The sequence below is a fragment of the Xyrauchen texanus genome, chromosome 6, assembly GCF_025860055.1.
Source record: "Xyrauchen texanus isolate HMW12.3.18 chromosome 6, RBS_HiC_50CHRs, whole genome shotgun sequence".
Taxonomy (NCBI): domain Eukaryota; kingdom Metazoa; phylum Chordata; class Actinopteri; order Cypriniformes; family Catostomidae; genus Xyrauchen; species Xyrauchen texanus.
This window is the reverse complement of record NC_068281.1, coordinates 45,982,169-46,003,028: the sequence shown is the minus strand read 5'-3', so window position 1 is coordinate 46,003,028 and position 20,860 is coordinate 45,982,169. Positions and strand designations below refer to the sequence as shown.

General features: G+C 38.2%; 1 protein-coding gene across 1 annotated transcript in view; it reads right to left on the bottom strand.

The window, feature by feature from the left end:
* Nucleotides 1-20,860, bottom strand: part of LOC127645740 (zinc finger protein 850-like) — a 39,829-nt gene that overhangs the window by 9,414 nt on the left and 9,555 nt on the right. The window contains exons 2-6 of the mRNA XM_052129401.1: nucleotides 17,494-18,714; nucleotides 12,064-12,213; nucleotides 11,138-11,285; nucleotides 10,549-11,008; nucleotides 8,612-8,696 (exon numbers count right to left, since the gene is read on the bottom strand). Coding sequence (XP_051985361.1) covers nucleotides 8,612-8,696; nucleotides 10,549-11,008; nucleotides 11,138-11,285; nucleotides 12,064-12,213; nucleotides 17,494-18,714 — 2,064 coding nt within the window. The remainder of the gene's footprint in view (nucleotides 1-8,611; nucleotides 8,697-10,548; nucleotides 11,009-11,137; nucleotides 11,286-12,063; nucleotides 12,214-17,493; nucleotides 18,715-20,860) is intronic.

Here is a 20,860-nt window from a genome sequence, read left to right as displayed (position 1 = left end):
GTCCATGACTTCTCTGATAAAACAGCAATTAGTATCATTGTAAACAAGTTCAAGTTCTTTTTTATTTATATAGCACATTTAAAAACAGCATCAAGGAAGAACATAGTGCTGTACAATACAAAATTATAAATACAAAGTTATAAAAACACATAACAATTTAAGACCAGGACATTAGATGCTATTAAAAGCCAGTGAAAAGAAATGAGTTTTAAGAAAAGATTTAAAAACCGATAATGAAGGTGACAATCTGATAACTATTCCATAAAATAGGACCCACAACCGAAAAGGCTCTCCTTTCGAGGAGATATTTATTGATCACTGGATCTCAGACTTCTAGGTGGATTGTAAGTATGTAGTAAGTCTGATAAGTAACTGGGAGCTTGGTTGTGTAATGACTTGTAAAGAAACAATACCATTTTTAAATAAATTCTAACTTGAACCGGCAGCTAGTGAAGTGATTTTAAAATGGAGGTAACATGATCATACTTACGACCTCCTTTTAAAAATGTTGTTGCTGCATTTTGAACTAACTGAAGTCAAGCAATTAGAGATTTGGAAATTCCACAATAGAGAGAATTACAGTAGTCCAGATGAAAAGTGATGAAAGCATAAACTGCTATCTCCAATGTTTTCTCTGAAAAAGGATTTAACTTTAGAGAGTAGATGTAGCTGAAAGAAATTGGAACCTATGACAGCACTAATATGTCAAATTTCAGCTGGCTATCAAACTGGACACCCAGGTTCCGTACTTGAGGAGAGAGGAAAGCATTGAGATTTCCGCAATCAGCATTATTGACATCAACATTTTCTGTAGGACCAAAGACAATCAATTCTGTCTTATCTTTATTCAAAAACAAGCTAGAAGAGATTTGAATGCAATGTGATCATTTTGTTTAACCGGTAAGTAAATTTGAGTATCATCAGCGTAAAAGTGGTAGGAGATACCATGCTTTCTGATAATGGAACCCAGATGGAGCATGTAAAGAGAGAAAAGTGCTGGCACAAGAATAGAGCAACTCCTCAGTAAAAGACACACGATAGCCCGCCTGGAGTTTGCCAAAAGGCACCTGAAGGACTCTCAGACCATGAGAAACAAAATTCTCTGGTCTGATGAAACAAAGATTGATTTCTTTGGCCTGAATGGCAAGTGTCATGTCTGGAGGAAACCAGGCACCGCTCATCACCTGCCCAATATCATCACTACAGTGAAGCATGTTGGAGGTAGCATCATGCTGTGGGGATGTTTTTCAGCGGCAGGAACTGGGAGACTAGTCAGGATCAAGGGAAAGATGAATGCAGCAATGTACAGGGACATCCTTGATGAAAACCTGCTCCAGAGCGCTCTGGACCTCAGACTGGGGGGAAGGTTTATCTTCCAACAGGACAATGACCCTAAGCACACAGCCAAGATAACAAAGGAGTGGCTATGGAACAACTCTGTGAATGTCCTTGAGTGGCCCAGCCAGAGCCCAGACTTGAACCTGATTGAACACCTCTGGAGAGATCTGAAAATGGTTGTGCACTGATGCTCCCCATCCAACCTGATGGAGCTTGAGAGGTCCTGCAAAGAAGAATGGGAGAAACTGCCCAAAAATAGGTGTGCCAAGCTTGTAGTAGCATATACAAAAAGACTTGAGGCTGTAATTGGTGCCAAAGGTGCTTCAACAAAGTATTGAGCAAAGGCTGTGAATACTTATGTACATGTGATATTTTTCACATGTATGTTTTTTATTTTTAATACATTTGCAAAGATTTCAAACAAACTTCTTTCAAGTTGTCATTATGGGGTATTGTTTGTAGGATTTTGAGGAAAATAATGAATTTAATCAATTTTGGAATAAGGCTGTAACATAACAAAATGTGGAAAAAGTGAAGTGCTGTGAATACTTTCCAGATGCACTGTACATAATTTTGAAGTCACCATTATTTTGGAAATAAAGGGTAAGACAGAGATTGGTCGGAAATTATTTAAAACAGATGCATCTAGTGAAGGCTTCTTAAGCAAATGAGTGACGGCTGCAATTTTGAGGGCTTTGGGGATGTACCCTGTAAACAGACATTTATTCAAGAAGGAAACCAGACCAGGAACTACTGAGTCTACTATATGCTTGAAGTACCGAGGATGAATAGTATCAAGGGGGCAAAAGGAGGGTTTAAGACTGGCAGTTATTTCTATAAATGTATGTAATGTGATAGTGTCAAAGGCATCCCATGAGGCAAGTCACTGCACAGAATTTAATTGATCCTCAACGCAAGGCATTAACTGTGATCTTAAGTTCTTAAAATCTCAATAAACCTTCACAAGAGTACAACAGAAGGATTAGGTCTAGCATTAACATGGGGGTCAAAACAGAGGTTATAACAGAAAACAAAACCTTTGGACGATGGTGATTATTTGTATTTAAATTTGAGATTTTACAGTTCTCTGATATGCCAATAAGCAGTCTTTCAGTATTTCGAAAGAAACTTGAAGTTTGTCCTTTTTCGCTCAGCTCTTCTGCATGCATGTCTAGAAGAGTGAGTAATGGAGTTGAGCCATGGTTCAGATCTACTTTTCGATTTACCTTGTTTTAGTGGTGCAGTATCATTTAAAACGTCCAAGCATACAGAGTTTAGCAACCTGAGGTGGTGGTCAGGATCCATATCCGGTAACGGAGAATCAAGGGACAGTAATGTACAGGTCATATTAAACCGCTGATTAAAATCTTCACAGAAATGAGGAGTAATAAAGGACCAGTTCTTCAACTAGAGTTGCTCTTTGAGTGAGCATAGGGATAGACATATAAAATAATATCGGCAGTTGATCGGATAACAACGTATCCAAGACTTCTTTTTCAGCAATGGACAAACCGTATGAAAAAAAAAACAAGTCTAGAGTATGACCATGAATGTGTGTACGGTCCTTTATCCACTGGACTTAATTAAAAGAGTCAATAAGGCTGAGGAACTCTTTCGCTAAAGGTTTAGACTGACAGCACACATGGATGTTAAAGTCACCAACCAGTAAAAAGTGGTCACATTTTGTAGTAATAACCCCATGAATTCGGCGAATTCATGTATAAAATCTTTCACAGAGTGTGGAGGTCGATAAACCACAGCTATCATCACCGGTCCATTCCACTCCAGCTGTAATAGCTGCGCTTCGAAGCTAGAATACCCAGTACACGATACGGTCTGGCAGAGAGACTTAAGAGTTTTTTTAAAATGACAGCTAATCCACCCCCTCATCCAATAAGTCGGGGGGCATAAAAAAATGTACAGTCTACACGAACCAGATCAGCAAAAGGGCTTAGATCTCCCACCTTTATCCAGGATTCAGTAATGAACATGACGTCCAATTTGTGCGTGGAGAAGCCGTTGAGTAAAAATGTCTTGTTGACCAAGGAATGTGCATTGATTAAAGCCATTTTCGGTGGAGAAATTACGTTGGAGTAGTCTGTGCCTTTATCCAAGGGGCTGAGGTTTGCAGGAGTTACTCCCCCACGATGGAAGTGAAGACCGATCTGGGGAGAGGGGTCTCGGGGGGATGTGTTCAGGATTTCGGGGAGAATAGGTTGAAGCCAACGGAAGGGAGCGTTACAAAAGTGCCGCTAAGGACACTCTTCCATGCATAGGTAAACTCCACACATAGTTAATTCCAAAATGATTGTTTATTGTAAAACATGTTGAAGATTAGTGGAAAGGCAGTCAATTCATTAAGTGATTTAACTTAATCACTCATCAAGTGATTCAGTGATTAATTTCGACCCCTGGACCACAATGGGGAAAAGGTGCCTCAGGCTGTTCCTGGCAGGGTACCCAGGCTTACAGGCTCCATATGGTTAGGATTAGGGTGGGGATAGGGATAGGGTTAGAGAATCTTCTGCCTGCCAGGAACAAACAGAGGCACCTTTGTACAATGGGCCAGTCACTGCCTGTATTAAAAGAGTATCACAAAGCAGTTGTAGTGGGCATGCATCAAACGCGTTTGTATCGCTGGTGGTCTAAGTATACTTTGAAAGGTAGTCGACTGGGTACGATCCAATACGGAATGCAGAAAACAGAAGTATACCCTGCCCTTTAGAAAAATAGGGCTGCACGCGTTCAGTGCTCGAGCACTCAGCTGATGATGAAATTTGCGCCATGCTTCCTGTACACATATGCCAGGCATTCACATCTGACTTAAGTATACTTTGGGCTTTAGACCAGGGGTCCCCAAACTAAAGCCTGTGGGCCGAATATGGCCCTCTGAAATGTTTTGACTGACTCGAACCATGCCTGTCCCTCATTTTGACTGCTTTGGTGGCTTTACCTGCCTGTAACGCTGACTATAGCGTGAGCCAATAGCATTTGAGTTTGGGCTGAAAAGGAGTATATCAGTATTAGTATTACTTCCGGACTTTATTGATACTCTATTATTTTTTGGGCTAGTACTGTTCTTTTTATGTACAGCTTGATAAATGGTCATGCTCAGCAGTTCACAGTATGATAGATGTGCTTTGTTGTCATTTGTGAGGAAACGCTTATGATGCTTAAACACTCTGCAGCAGAGGTGGGAGAAAGTCACACATGTTCAAGTCACATGCATGTCTCAAGTCTTAACCATCAAGTGAAGACAAATCAGTCAAGTCGAGTTCTGATGAGTTATACTATATACATACACATGAGTCATTCTGTATACTTTATACTACTTGTCATGTTTTAAATACAGTGTTGACTGCAAATCTGCCTGTTAGGTTTTTATATTGCCAACAAATGGTTATGGTATATTGTTGAATGTTGAGAAAGTTTAGAAAAGGCACATGCACATTTAGAGGCAATGTTGGGTCATTTCAAACTTGTCGTGCTACAAAACATGAGATTAATCGTGAATAATTTTAATTTACTGACAACCTTCAAACATTTGAACAGTAATTTTTCATATGAATCTTTCTGGATAATGAAATGATTTACTTACCTTTCCTTGTGGTTTTTGAAATGTCTGATGAAATTCGAGGTTGTGGTGTTCCTATTGGATATTGCATAATGTACATCTGTCAAATCTTTTTTTATTCTTTATTTGATCTTTTTTGAACTTCTGGGAAAATGACAATCATCTGTCATTTTGGCGCGTTGAGTTAACTGTGCAGATGAAGATCAGTGGTGCTGGTGGGCTTACATTTTTGCATATGAATTAATTAATGTTGCAATATTTATTTAAACACATTCCATTACTGTTTATAATAAGTTATTGGAATTAATAATAATAAACATTCAAGATATTGTCGAGTCATGCAGTTCATGTCAAGTCAAGTCATTTATTTTCCTTTAGTCAAGCAAGTCACAATTCCTTAAATTTGCAAGTCAAGTCATGTAACTCAAGTCTCCCACCTCTGCTCTGCAGTGCTAAAGTCTATTTGTAGAATTGTTGACATGCACATTTTAATAAATGATAATTAGACTTGTTCTGATCATGAATAAGTGTGCAATTTCCTCGTTCAAAGCATAAAAGATGGTCATTTGGCACCATCTCCTGGTGCAAAAGTGTAACTAGCAGAAATGGTCAATGAACAAATAAATTAACTAATCTGAATGAATATTTTTGGTGAACAGAATCAAAAGACTGGAGTAACTGAGATGAATCATTACCAGTACCAGATAGAGTACTTATCACATGTTCTTTGAACCAATGAATGGATCCACTGATGTAAAATGAAGTAGGAATTAACAGATTTTTTTTCTTGTTAGCCTACAATAGAAAAACATAATGAAAGTTCTGTTGAAATGACTGGACCATACCCCGTCTTCATGTCTTGACATGCACATGTCAGTGAACAGAGATGGCATGGATACAATGACAAAGTAGGCCTAACTTAAAGCAATTTGCTAAGAAATGTATACATACAATAAAGTTATTATTAAAATCATGTATCAATATTAAAATTATGTTCTGTGAATGGATTTTAATTGTAAAATGAATCCATGTAATAAAAGCAGAAGAATATTCTCTGACAAAAATGCCATAGGCTCACTCGGGACACCCTTTAAAAGACAACTAGGCTTTGACAGCAAAAGTTTAGGGACCCCTGCTTTAAATGAATCACTTTCAAAATGTACCATGGTTTTACCAGTTTTTGGACATGTAGGCTTCTGGTAACTATTCATCCACATTACTGCTGTAAGGTCCTAAATATTAATCACAGAATATATTAAATAACATTATATTAATCTGAAGTATTTCGAAGGTGTCAGTTCTTGAAGAGGATGATGATGTCAGAGAGGAAGCAGCAGAGGTCCAGGTCAATCAAGGTGTGAAAAGAGGACCACTGAATCAAGATCCTGTCATGGCCAGCCCAATCTCCAGACCTGAACCCCATTGAAAACCTCTGGAATGTGATCAAGAGGAAGATGGATGGCCACAAGCCATCAAACAAAGCAGAGCTGCTTGAATTTGTGTGCCAGGAGTGGCATAAAGTCACCCAACAGCAATGTGAAAGACTGGTCGAGAGCATGCCAAGACGCATGAAAGCTGTGATTGAAAATCAGGTTGTTTCACCAAATATTGATTTCTGAACTCTTCCTAAGTTAAAACATTAGTACATGCATACATTTAAACAAGTGTTGTTTAAAAATGAATATGAACTTGTTTTCTTTGCATTATTTGAGCTCTGAAAACACTGCATCTTTTTAGTTATTTTGACCAGTTGTCATTTTCTGCAAATAAATGCTCTAAATGACAATATTTTTATTTGGAATTTGGGAGAAATGTTGTCAGTACTTTATAGAATAAAACAAAAATGTTAATTTCACTCAAACAAATACGTATAAATAGTAAATCCAGAGAAACTTTATAAATCTTATTTTTTTCCCAGAGCTGTATATATATATATATATATATATATATATATATATATATATATATATAGCTAAAAATGCGGGCAGACAACTCTCCAATATTTTTAATTTGGACTGCAGTATGGGTATATGGGTTTTATAAAAAAAAAAAATTTTCAAATAGTGATGTGCTGCTTTTTACATCAGTAATGTTCTGACTATACTTTGTGATCAGTTGAATGCCACTTTGGTGAATTAGTGTGTGTTCACACTTGGCAGGTTTGGTTCAATTAAAACGAACTCTGGTGTGATTGTTCTGCAAGTGCAGTTCATTTGAACATATGTGAACACTGCCATCCGAACCTTAGTGCATACCAAAGATGTGGACCGAGACTGAATAGTGGGTCTCGGTCCACTTCCAAAAGAACTCTGGTGTGGTTCGATTGATATATGAACACAGCATGGACCAAAGACATCTAAACTGACCAATAACAGGATGTAATTTTCCTAATACTGACATCAAGCATACCTGGTTTTTCTCATCATAGCAGCTATGTTGCCAATTATAGTTCGGTACAGGCGTTGGAACCGCCGTCTCCTTGCAGCATAGCTTTGTTTGTGTGTGCAACGGACTAATTCCTGGTGCTGTTTTGACTCCTTTACACATTTTCTTAGCTCTTCATTTGTTCTCAGCTGGTAAAAACTCCAACATATATATATATATATATATATATAAATCCAACAAGTGCATTTAGCTCAGCAGCCAGCATTGTTTTGGATGTTTGGCAAGTTCCGTCACAAAATATATGTCATAAAAGCTTTCCAATCAGGTTGTGACCTTATCCTAATACCTTTTGTTTTGTATCTTTAGGTCCGGTGTTAAAAATGCCAGTGTGAACACTAAGCCAACCAGGACTAAATGTATCATTTTATTTTTTGGTTCGGACCATATGAACCAAGAGAACTGAACAACAAAGTGTGAACACACCATTAAAGTACCAATTTCCTTCCGAAACAGCAAAATCTTTACATTATTCCAACTTTTGGCTGACATTGTATATATATTTGCACACACATTCATATATTTTGTTAGTCTTCCTTTCAATTTTTAATGAATCGGAAAACCTTATTTTTCAATGACCCACAATGAATTGCAGCCCTGCTTTAAATGGTTTATGATTGCAGAAATGTAGAACTTACCGGAATATTCTGTGTTCAAGTTAAACTCAATCAACAGCATTTCTGGCATGATGTTCATTACAACAAAAATGTATTTTGACTCATCCCTCCTTTTCTTTAAATTAAATAAAAAATTGAGGTTACAGTGGAAGTGAATGGGGACAAGTAGCCACTAAACATTAACAATATGTTTGTTATTAGTGTGATAAGATCATTTTCTAAGCTTTTATGTGTCAAATTATAGCCAATTTTACATCTTCATTGCATTACAATGTAATGTAAACAAAAGCTAAACCCCTAAAATGACTGTACAAATAACGATTTAAACAACTTTACAGCTCAAAATACAGCTGAGTTTTAACATTAGAATTAATGTAAGTACTTTTATCAAATTATTAACTTCACATTTATGTGTTTAAACCCTCCAAAATTTGGCCGTATTCACTTCCATTGTAAGTGTAACCCCGATTTGTCCTTTATTTCATTTTTTTAAGAAAAGGAGGAAAGAGTCAAATCAAATGTTTGTGGTCATCAATATTATGCTACAAATGCTGTTGATTGAGTTTAACTTGAATTGAACCCGGAATATTCCCTCATGTTCCTCAGCCGTCTTTATGAAGAAGCAAAAATAAACACCAACCTATTTGTTCCTCCGTCTCTTCACTTTTAATTCTGCATGATTGTGTAATACTGATGTCTTCATTCTCTTCTTTAATAAACTCCATCTTTACAACAATGACAGTTTATAAACGCGTTTATGATGAGGAGAACAGCTGCGGCATTTCCGTTTACTTTAATACGAAGTTCGTGCAGTTTGTAATAAGCAAGAAAACAAACACAATGCGTTCAAAGCTTTTCCTACTTCTGAAGTTTAATGACGGTTGGCAAACCACCTTTTGGCGCATTACCGCCACTTACTGGACAAGAGTGTGGAGCGTCGAAAGGAAAGTGAAAAAGCCCCTAAAAATAGTTTATTCATGATCAATTCAGTGTGTGAGGTACTTACATCTTTGAAATCATTTTTAATAAAAGTAAACAAGAGCATGAGACTATTAAATATACCCCTTACAGAAATAACTAGAAATGTACCAGAATGTTCCTGTAGTTTTAGTAAGTTGAGAATGTGCTGCTAATGGAACAATTAGCCTATAGCTAACTAAAACGGCAATTGACGTAATAAAAATGATACAGACTTCTCCATTATACAGTATATGTATGTTTTAAAATTAATCATTTAATGATTCACCCCAAAATTGTAATTCTCTCATCATTTACTCACCCTCATGCCATCCCAGATGTGTATGACTTTCTTTCTTCTGCAGAACACAAATTAAGATTTTTAGAAAAATATTTCAGCTCTGTAGGTCCAATGGTGAATGGTGATCAGCACTTCTAATCTCCAAAAATCACATAAATGCATCATAAACGTGATCCCTAGAACTCCATTGGTTTAATCCATGTCTTCAGAAGCGATATGATAAGTGTGGGTGTGAAACAGATCAATATTTAAGTCCTTTTATGGTGTCCATCTTGCCGTTGCAGTTTCTATGCACGGTCATGATTTCAAGCTTGAGTATAGATCAAGATTTATAGTGAAAAAGAAGTCTGTTCTCATACAAAATCAGTTGGACCGCTTCAAACCACTGGAGTCTTATGGGTTACTTTTATGTGATTTTTGAACCTTCAAAGATCTGGTCACCATTGACTTGAATTGTATTTCAACAGAGCTGAAATATTCTTCTGAAAATCTTAATTTGAGTTCAGCAGATGAAAACAGATGAAAATGAAAATTCAAGGCTGTAATGACGAAAGCTCACACACCAAGTTCTCTGGTCAGAATGTCTTTATTTCTCCTGTCATCTTATCACATGACTGGTTACTAGCTTTGTCCTGTAATATTATACTGCCCTCTAGTGGTGTTAACAGTATCCTTAAGCACATATCATTACATCTATCTCCCATTAGTTTTTTGTTTTAAATAAAGAAATTGCTGAATTAAAGTTGTTGTTACATAATAACTTCAGTATCAGCCCTTTCTTACAAGGTCATACAAAATAAATGTCCTCTTTATCTTTCCAAAGAAATAACATAAATTCTCAGTGTGACTTCCACAGAAATTTCCAACTTCAACAAATATCATTCTCCATCTGTATACCCCTATACTCATTCACATTTCTTCAGTCAGTCTTTTTGGTCTCACTATTTGTCTCTTAGAATGTTCTACCTGTGCTACGCCTTTTATTTAACAGTCTCTGGTAACGTACTGTGTGTATGTCTGTCATGTCTCGTTGTTCACTTTGCTTTGGAATTGCCATGTGATTTGTGTCACTATCCATAATCCTGATTTCTTTCGTAGGCACTTTCAGCAGGTGTCTTCTGTTCCGCCATATTATTTTCCCATGTTCTGTTAACACTTCATATGACCTGGGTGTTGTCTCTTTGACCACTTTAGCCAGCGGACCCCACTGTCCATCATATCTCACCCACACTATTTCTTCCTGTGCAAAAGGGCTCAGTGGTTTGGCTGTTCTGCTGTAGTGCTCCTTTTGACTCACGTTAGGAGAATTCGGCGCACACCATTTCATGTGATGCTTTGCTGATGGGAGCCTTGTCCATAGTTTCTGATTCATGAGCATTTCCATTGGTGAAAGACTCATTCTCTAGTGGTGATGCCCTGTATTTGAGAATACCCAGGTATGGATCTTCCCCAGTTTCTGTGGCTTTCTTCAGAAGGTGTTTCATGATTTGCACCCCTTTCCCCGCTAATCCGTTGGATTGTGGGTAAAGAGGACTTGATGTTATGTGCTCAAACCCGTACATTTTCACAAAGTCCACTGACTTCTGAATTGCGGTCCATTGTCGCTTATTACAGTCATTGGAATGCAATGGAGTGCGAATATTACACAAATTCTGGGTAATTGGAATGATAGTCCATGAGTAGTCTTTGTCTTTCAGTTGAAACAGGTCCATTCCAACCTTCCTCCATGGTTCCTTTGGTTTGTCTTGTGGATTAATTGGCTCTTTGGGTTGCTGGTATCTGTAGTGTTGGCAAATCTCACAACGCTGCACTAATGTCACATTGTCTCTGTACATGCATGGTCAGTATAGTACATCTCATGCACGTCTTTCATATTTTTCTATCCCCAAGTGTCCCTCATGCTCTAGCCTCAACATGGAGGTAGGTATGACTATCTTTGTGCCTTTTAGCGGAACTCCATCTAACACCGACAGCTGTAGTCTATAGTACTCACGTCGTATCCCTTTATTCAAGTCTTTTGGATCTATACCCAGTTTCAGTTCTCCATCGGGTTTCGCTAATATGACCAGGGAGACACATTCTGTAGGCTCTTCTATCTTCCTGGTGACTCCTTCCTTTATCAGAGAATCTAGTTTCTCTCTCAATCTCTTTTTTAGTGCAACTGGCACCTTTCTTGACGGGTGTATGACCGGTTCTGCATTTTCCTTCAGCTTATATTTGCCTAGTTAGCAGCCTATTCCTCTGAACACCTCCTTGCATAGGCGGAAGGGGGGTCAGGACCCCCATCTGAGGGTTGTCCCCCCCTAAAATATCATAAAAATATGTGTATTGTAAATAATATAATGATATATTCTTAAAATAATTGTTTAAGAAATAAAATAATACAAATGCAAACGGGGCAACAACAAAAAAAACCTTGGTGTCCCCTTCAAAAATTGCTCTTGAGAATTTTTATGTTTATTGTCCCCCCCAACATTTTGATGAAATTTTCGCCCCTGCCTCCTTGTATTCTTTAACCCAGTAGCTATGTGTAGCTCCATTTGGAGTGGCCTCCTTATTATCTTTTATTTTACCATGAGATATCACTTTCTATTTATTTATGACATTAACTCTTTTTATTACACCTAGCCGTAAGCAGGCTTTCAGCCCTAGTATAGTTTATTTCCCGCAACAAGTACAAAAATATCATCCACCTTTTCCCATTACAAGACAACTCTACACAATTCCTTAGAAGGTATGGGCTTGTTATCATATGTCCTCAGATTTTACTTTTTGTCACGTACCTTGGGCTTTTTTCTTAGTCTTTGAAAGCCTTTCATGGGCAGGATGTTTACCTGCGCCGCTGTGTCCAGTTTTAGTGAGACGTCTGTGCCGTTCACATCCATGCATGCCATCCACTTGTCCTCTGGCGAGCTCTATCTTCAAGTCCACGAAGATCGGTGCCTCTTCATCCTCGCTGTCGCTCAACTTTTCCACTAGCTGCACTTTTTTCTTGGAGAAACAGCATTTAGCAAAATTATTCTTTCCTCCACATTTCCTGCAGTCTTGGGCACTGTTTGGTGCGTGCGTGTTGCCACACCTTCCGCAGCCCCTGCTCTCTTGTCTTGGCTTCTGCTTTTTCATCCTTGATGTCGCATTCTCTTTGGCACACTGCACTGTGTCCACTTCTGCGGTCTCCTTATTTGGGCCTTTGTGCTTTCTGAGGCTTGGCCATTTTTAATGGCCTTTTCTAGTGAGGTCAGTCTCTATCAATAATTGCATCCTCACTCTTTTGTCTTGTACTCCAATTACTATTTGATTTTGAATCAGGGAGTCACATAGTGTCCCAAAGTTACACAACTGACTTTTGGATCTTAAATCTGTGACATATTGTTCCAAATTGACTCTTTCCGAAGTCTATTCCTGAAGATGTACCTTTCGAAGGTCAAATAGTCCTCGTTGTGCAGTATTGTTCAAACTTTGCTATCACTGCCTCATACTTGCCATTTTCTTCTTCTGTGAAGACAAACGTGGTATAAACGGTCCCCTTTGCCATCACACAAGCATCCTTCAACAGGTGGAACATTACTTATAGCCTACAGATTAAGAACTAAAGACAATCATAAATGTAAAGACAATAATAATCAAATTAAATAAGCCTAATAAATTCCCTTGTCTTCCCAACATAATGCTTTTTTGTGTTAGTATTGTGTTTTGGTAATACAGTTAATGCTGCCTATAGAAAATAATACAGAACTCAATTTTAGGTGAGGTGAACATGTCTTGTATTACTTCATGATTTAATCAGTTTTGTTGTTATTTCTTTAAAAAAAGATATATATTACTGAACCTGCAGTGTTGCTTTCACAATGCATACCAACCACGTGGAAATAAAGCAAATGAAACTCACAGCACCTCCCGAGATGTTCGGAGATAATTTGCAGTATTCTCACATACAACATTATTCTTGCAAACAGTTTTCAAACAAAAGACACAGAAAAAAAGTGTGAAAACTCATTACATGTGCTTGTTCTATAGACAGGCTTGCATTGCACGCCAACATGCATGTATTCCACATGACAGGCTTGTGCTGCATGCCTCTGAACAAACAGAGAATTATACATGAGCAATGACGGCTTTTTTTTATATATAATAAAGTGTGTTTCTTCAAGCGTGTGTCTTTGTGACTAAAAGCATTTCTTATCATATGTCACTCAGAGACGTCACCTGTTGCGGGTAGATGAGCAAAATTACCAGTGCATGAAATACCTGCATTTGGAACACGAGCTTGCAAACTGGTTTATATATATATGGGCTCTGGGTTACTGACAAGAAGGCTGAGGGTTCAAGTCCCAGCACCGTCAAGATACCACTGTTGGGCCCTTGACCCTACCTGCTCCAGGGGTGCTGTGTCATGGCTGATCCTGCACTCTGACCCCATTTCACTGTATATATGAAAACATTTATGTATAATGTGTGACCAAAATAAAGGCTTCTTCTATACACCCTACAACACTTGGCCGCTTTGGCCACTGGGGGCAGTGTTTTAAATTTCGACAAGCATATACCAATTTTTGCTAAAGAAAAGTCGACCTACTCTTTCTGATGTTACTGTGTGATCAGGCTGATCAATTTTGGGAGCAAAGAGTAGACCTGCACTTAATTGGAAAATATCCAATATATCGGGGCAGCTGTGGCTCAGATGGTAGAGCGGGTCGGCCACTATTCGCACTATTAAACTCTACATTCCAAAGTGTCCTTGGGCAAGACACTTTGGAATTGCCCAAGTGCCTTGCATGGCAGCTCTGCCGTCATTGGTGTGTGAATGGGTGAATGAGTCACAGTGTAAAGCACTTTGAATACCGTTAAGGTTAAAAAGGCGCTATATAAGAGCAGACAATTTATCCCTAATGCAGTTGAGGTCTTCTCATTTTGCACTCCGCAATACCTGTAACACAGTAAACCTTGTTATACTTGTCATTGGGAGGATCTTTAAGAGACCCATAGAAACATTTCTAATTAAATTCACACCTGGTGAACGAAGCAGTGATTGTGTAAAGTATAAAATGTTCTGCACAAAATTATTAAAATATTTAATCTCGGTTAATTGCATGATTTTTCATAGTTAATCACGATTAATTGCAGTTTTTGAAAGTGCTGAAATTTGACTTTATATGTACAGTATTTATTTTCCAGCAAAGGGCTAATTCATGCCTATATCAATCAAGCACATTGGTGTTAGATATACACATGGACACCATGTGTCAAATATCATTGTTTATATACACCATCCATCCATCCATCGTCAACCGCTTATCCTGTGTACAGGGTCGCGGTGTTTATATACACATTAATCATATTTATATACACAATAAATCACTATATTTATATACATGATATTCTTATATATACACTGGTGGCCAAAGTTTGGAATAATGTACAGATTTTGCTCTTACGGAAAGAAATTTTTAAATTTTTTCACCAAAGTGGCCTTCAACTGATCGCAGTTTATAGTCAGGACATTAATAACATGAAAAAATTACTATTACAAATATATTTTTTTATCAGAACTTCTTACACTACTACAAAGAGTTCTCTGATATACTTATTCTCTTGTTTAGTTGTACATCTGGCCTTCCACATCTCTTTCTGTCCTTGTTAGAGCCAGTTGTCCTTTGTCTTTGAAGACTGTTGTGTGTTAATAAGAAATATACAATTATGGAAGTAACTGACACAGCCTAAATAAATAAAAGAACGGTAGCAAATTCTCAAAGAAGCTAGGAACATCCTATCTGTCCAGGTGTAACTAGGAGAATTGGTGCTGTTTTAAAGGCAAAAGTGTTCACACAAATATTGATTTAGCTTACACTTTTTATTAATGAAAGCTATTTATGTCATTATTGTTTTTTAAGAAATCTTCACTTTGAAAGTTTTTCACAAGTGCCTAAAACTTTTGCACAGTACTGTATATACAGTTGAAGTCAGAAATGTAAATACACATTAGCCAAATACGCAGGAGACTTTGAGCCATGCCATTGGACACCGTCCTTGGGCCATTTGGTGCCCCCTCCCCTTACAATACAACTTAGCAAAATACATTTGAACTCAGATTTTCACAACTCCTGACATTTAATAGTAGAAAACATTCCCTGCCTTTGGTCAGTTAGGATCACTACTATATTTTAAGAATGTGAAATGTCAAAATAATAGAAGAGAGAATTATTCTTTCAGCTTTATTTCTTTCATCACATTCCCAGTGGGTCAGACGTTTACATACACTTTGTTAGTATTTTGTAGCATTGCCTTTCAATAGACTTGGGTCAAACATGAAGTACCCATGAAGGGTAGCCTTCCACAAGCTTCTCACAATTATTTGCTGGAATTTTGGTCCATTCCTCCAGACAGAACAGGTGTAACTGAGTTCTGCCCACAAATGTTCTATCGGATTGAGGTCAGGACTTTGTGATGGCCACTCCAATACCTTGACTTTGTTGTCCTTAAGCCATTTTGCCACAACTTTGGAGGTATGCTTGGGGTCATTGTTCATTTGGAAGACCCATTTGCTACCGAGCTTCAACTTCCTGGCTGATGTCTTGAGATTCAATATATCCACATAATATTCCTTCCTCATGATACAATCTATTTCGTAAAGTGCACCAGTCCCTCCTGCAACAAAGCACCCCCACAACATGATGCTGCCACCCCCATGCTTCACAGTTGAAATAACGTTCTTTGGCTTGCAAGCCTCAACCTTTTCCCTCCAAACATAATGATGGTCATTATGGCCAAACAATTTTTGTTTTATTAGACAAAGAGGACACTTCTTCAAAAAGTCTTAATTTTTGTCCCCATGTGCACATGCATACTTTAGTCTGGATTTCTTTATGGCTGTTTTGGAGCAGAGGCTTCTTACTTTTTGAGCAGCCTTTCAGGTTATGTTGACATAGGGCTTGTTTTACTGTGGATATAGATACTTGTCTACCTGTTTCCTCCAGCATCTTCACAAGGTCCTTTGTTGTTGTTGTTCTGGGATTGATGTGCACTTATCACACCAAACTACATTCATCTCTAGGAGACAGAATGCGTCTCCTTCCTGAGCGGTATGATGGCTGAGAGGTCCCATCGTATTTATACTTTTGTTTGATTGTTTGTACAGATGAACGTGGTACCTTCAGGCATTTGGAAATTGCTCCCAAGGATGAACCAGACTTGTAGAGGTCCACAATTTTGTTTCTGAGGTCCTGGCGAATTTCTTTTGATTTTTCTATTATGTAAAGCAAAGAGGCACTGAGTTTGAAGGTAGGCATTAAAATACATCCACAGGTACACCTCCAATTCAGTACACCTCCTATCAGAAGCTAATTGGCTAATTGTCTAAAGGCTTGACATCATTTTCTGTAATTTTCCATGCTGCTTAAAGGCACAGTTAAATTAATGTAAATTTCTGACCCACTGGAATTGTGATATAGTCAATTAAAAGTGAAATAATCTGTCTGTATACAATTGTTGGAAAAATGACTCATGTCATGCACAAAGTTGATGTCCTAAACGACTTGCAAAAACTATAGTTTGCTAATATTAAATCTGTGGAGTGGTTAAAATTTGTTTCAGTTACTTCAAACTAAGAGTATGTAAACTTCTGACTTCAACTGTGTGTGTGTATATATATATATATATATATATATATATATATATATATATATATAAATAAACTACATTAAAGGGTTAGTTCACCCAAAAATGAAAATTATAATATGAACGAGCGGACGGCCTTTACCGGAAGCCAGTGATTATAGTTTATAAAGTTATAAATATGGATATTTTTCTTACAAAAATGCATCGCTTCACTTCAGAAGGCCTTTATTAACCCCCTGGAGCCATATGGATAACTTTTTGATGGATGGATGAGCTTTTTTGGGGTTCAAAATCTAAGGTACCATTCACTCGCATTATAAAGCTTGGAAGAGCCATGATATTTTTTTATTATAACTCTGATTATGTTTGGCTGAATGAAGAAAGTCATATACACCTAGGATGGCTTGAGGGTGAGTAAATTATGGGATAATTGTAATTTTTGGGTGAACTAACCCTTTAAATAAAATCTATGTGCTCATTAAAGCACTCAATACAAGATTTTGCTCCATTTAATCTCTGGTAATTTCATGATATTCCATCAGAACCGTTCGTTCGTATTAGAGAACTTAAGATATAGTAATAAATTACGTTATTTTGAATATACCCAATTCAACTATAATAACTAATCTAGACTGATTATTGATATTAGCTATGATTGTTTTTTTCATTATGAATTCTTGTGTGCATTTTCAATTCACGAGCTCTAGTAAAGACTTTACCACACTCTGAGCACTCGTGAGCTTTCTCACTGGTATGTATTGCCTGGTGCTTTTTAAAACCTTGCAGATTTGAAAAACTTCTTCCACAAAGAGAGCATAGGTAAGGCTTCCCATTTGCATCAATGTTCAGTTGTGTGTTTTGGACTGATTGTACAGCAGAGCACTGATGATTTTTGAGACTTCTTGCCTGTATGAAGCTCTTCCCACACTGATGGCATGTGAAAGGTTTTTCTCCAGTGTGAATTCGCATGTGCGAGTTAAATCGTCCTTTACGAGTGAAGCTCTTCCCACACTGAAGGCATGTGAAAGGCTTTTCTCCAGTATGAATTTGCATGTGCATATTAAGGGTTCCTTTCAGTGTGAAACCCTTTCCACACTGATGGCATGAAAAAGGCTTCTCTCCAGTATGTAGTCGCATGTGAATATTAAGGGTTCCTTTCTGTGTGAAATCCTTTCCACACTGATGACACGTGTAAGGTTTTTCTCCAGTGTGTACTCGCATGTGCATATTAAGAGTTTCGTTCCGCGCGAAACCCTTTCCACACTGATGGCACGTGAAAGGTTTTTCTCCAGTATGAATTCGCATGTGCGAATTAATTCTTCCTTTATGTGTGAAACTCTTCCCACACTGAAGGCATGTGAAAGGCTTCTCTCCAGTATGAAGTTGCATGTGCATATTAAGGTTTCCTTTCTGGGTGAAACCCTTTCCACACTGATGACACTTGTAAGGCTTTTCTCCAGTGTGAATTCTCATATGAGTATCCCGGTTTACTTTTTGAATGAAACTCATTCCACACTGATGGCATGTAAAAGGTTTCTCTCCAGTATGAACTTTCATGTGCATGGTAAGGTTTCCATGGGATTTTAAATTCTTCCCACAATGAGGGCATGTGTAAGGCTTCTCTCCAGTGTGAATTCTTTTGGGACTTTTATGGGAGACATTTTTGTCTGTGAAACTATTTTCAAGCTGACAGCAAGTAAAGGAATTTTTGGCTTTATTTTGTTTTGTTGTTTCTTGGTTAAAATTCTTTTCACTCTCTGAGAAACTAAAAGATTTTCCTCCATTCATGGAAATAGAAGGATTCTTGTAGTGATGGTGCTGGTACTTTTGCTCTTCATTCAGATCTTGACTTTCTTCTTTCACCTTCAAATCTAAAGAAAAAACAACATATTGTCAAAAATTCATTTCAAGAGGAACTCTTGAATTTTAAGCATAAAATAAAGGATATCAAAGTAACCAGCCTTGAGAAAACACTTATTTTATAGATATGTACATATTGACAAAAGAACCAGATGCTGCATGGCTGATGCCATGGGAACATTCAGTTGGTCACGATGTCTAAAGCCCTATAAAAACATGGCAATTTATTGGCTGATGTCACTTAAGCAAAGCCCCATAAGAAGCTGTCACAGGCTCCTTACAAGTGTTCAGTTGCAACTCATCCAATTTTCTGCATGAGGCACGAGCCTGTACTCCCAACCAGAGAGTATGGCCATCTACATAAGTGTATTGTTCCCTTACTCAATGAACCAGGGTTACTTATGTAACCAAGACATTCCCTTTCATAGTCCCAGTTTGATGTTGCGTCAGAGCTGATGCCATGAGAACAGTATATCATAACGTTATATGACCAATAGCTGCAAACTGTATCAGCCTGTGTGGCTAGCTTATAGTGGTGCACAAACAGACTACACGCTGCTCTGACTTACTCCACTGGCTATTGCAAAGAACATAGAGTTGTAAAGCTCTAACAGCGCACAGCATATGCAACCTCTCATTCTAATCATAACCAAATGGGGGAGGATAAAAGACCTGCATAATAACCTGGGAGCAGTAAAGGGTAGAAATGACCTTGGGTAAATAACCCAAGCTAGGTACCTTTGACAACCGTGGTGTGAAATCCATACGCCATAGATTGTCCGACAGGGCATGTAACTCACCAATCCTCTTAAACAATGCCAATGCCGGAAGCAGGGCAGTTTAAAGAGTCATAAACTCATCAGAAACTGATGTCAAGTGCTCAAAGCACCTCTATCATCTCAGATAAATTCCATTACGGTATACAACAGGGTGAAAAGGCCTTGACCTCCACAGGAGAGAATGGTGTGCCAACCTCAGTATGGCAAAAGAGCGCACTTCTGTTGTCTGTTTGGATAAAGACATGACTGCCTCAAATCTCTGAAAGGAGACCAAACAGCACCACCAAAATTTCCAGGCAATTTATATGCCATTTCAGCTACTGGCTCATCCAAACCCAGTAGGCTGGATGACCTTCGTACACAGAACCCCATGGAGGACGCATCTGTGGTAACCATTTTGTGGCAACAAACATGTCCCAATGGAATGCCTGACTCCAGAAAAAGTGTCCGTCTCCATGGCAACAGTGCTCTGCAACATCTGCGCCTTACTTTTTTCAAGTCCCTTTATGGATTTCATCCAACACTGAAATGGCCTCTGCTGCAACAGGCCCAGACGAATGATAGCGGAAAGCATGATCTTCGACACCAACAGCCTGCGAAACGTCCTCGCAGGGAGATCTCTTCTCCTTAAACATTGCTAGGTACTGATGTAATGACTAAACTCGAGCTGGATAGAGATGGCAGCAAATTTAGCTCCATACCTAGAAACAGAATCTGTTGCCTTGGTAACCGAAAACTCTTGTCCAAGTTGACTCTCAGCCCTAAACTGTCCAAATGACTGAGAATGATATCTCTCTGAGATAATTCAAAATGCGGTCACCCAGGTATGAAGGTAAATTGGTGGCAAAACTCGAGAGCACGTAGATGTGAATTTGAGAACTTGTACAATAAATATTCGTATGTGTAGGCGAACATTTACACTCACAGCTCCGATGTGAAAACCTGTAAAATAAAAATCTGAACTTGAACGCTGAGATTTGCACTCGCAGACAATAGTCACAAACCTGTATTCTGAATTTGAAGCTGCAGACAAGTAGTCACAAATGTGTAAAATGCCATTCACAAAGATACCATGACAGACACAAACTTAATACAAATTTGCACTTCTTCTAACATTCAAATTAGCAGTACAACCTCAAATTGGCACTTGCAACTTCTCAAATCTGTCACTGCAAGTTCAAATTTCAGCCTTTACTTTTGCTACTCTTTTCAGCGATATATGAGGTGCAAAACTGATTTGTGCACTTGTAACTCAGTGCCGAGAGAGAGGGGGCGGAGCGGGGTGTTCAAAGGAGCCGCTTTATTGGTTGGCTCTAGCCAATGAAATGGGACTTCTAATGTACGCGATGATGTCACGAAAGCCGCCTGCGTGGATGTT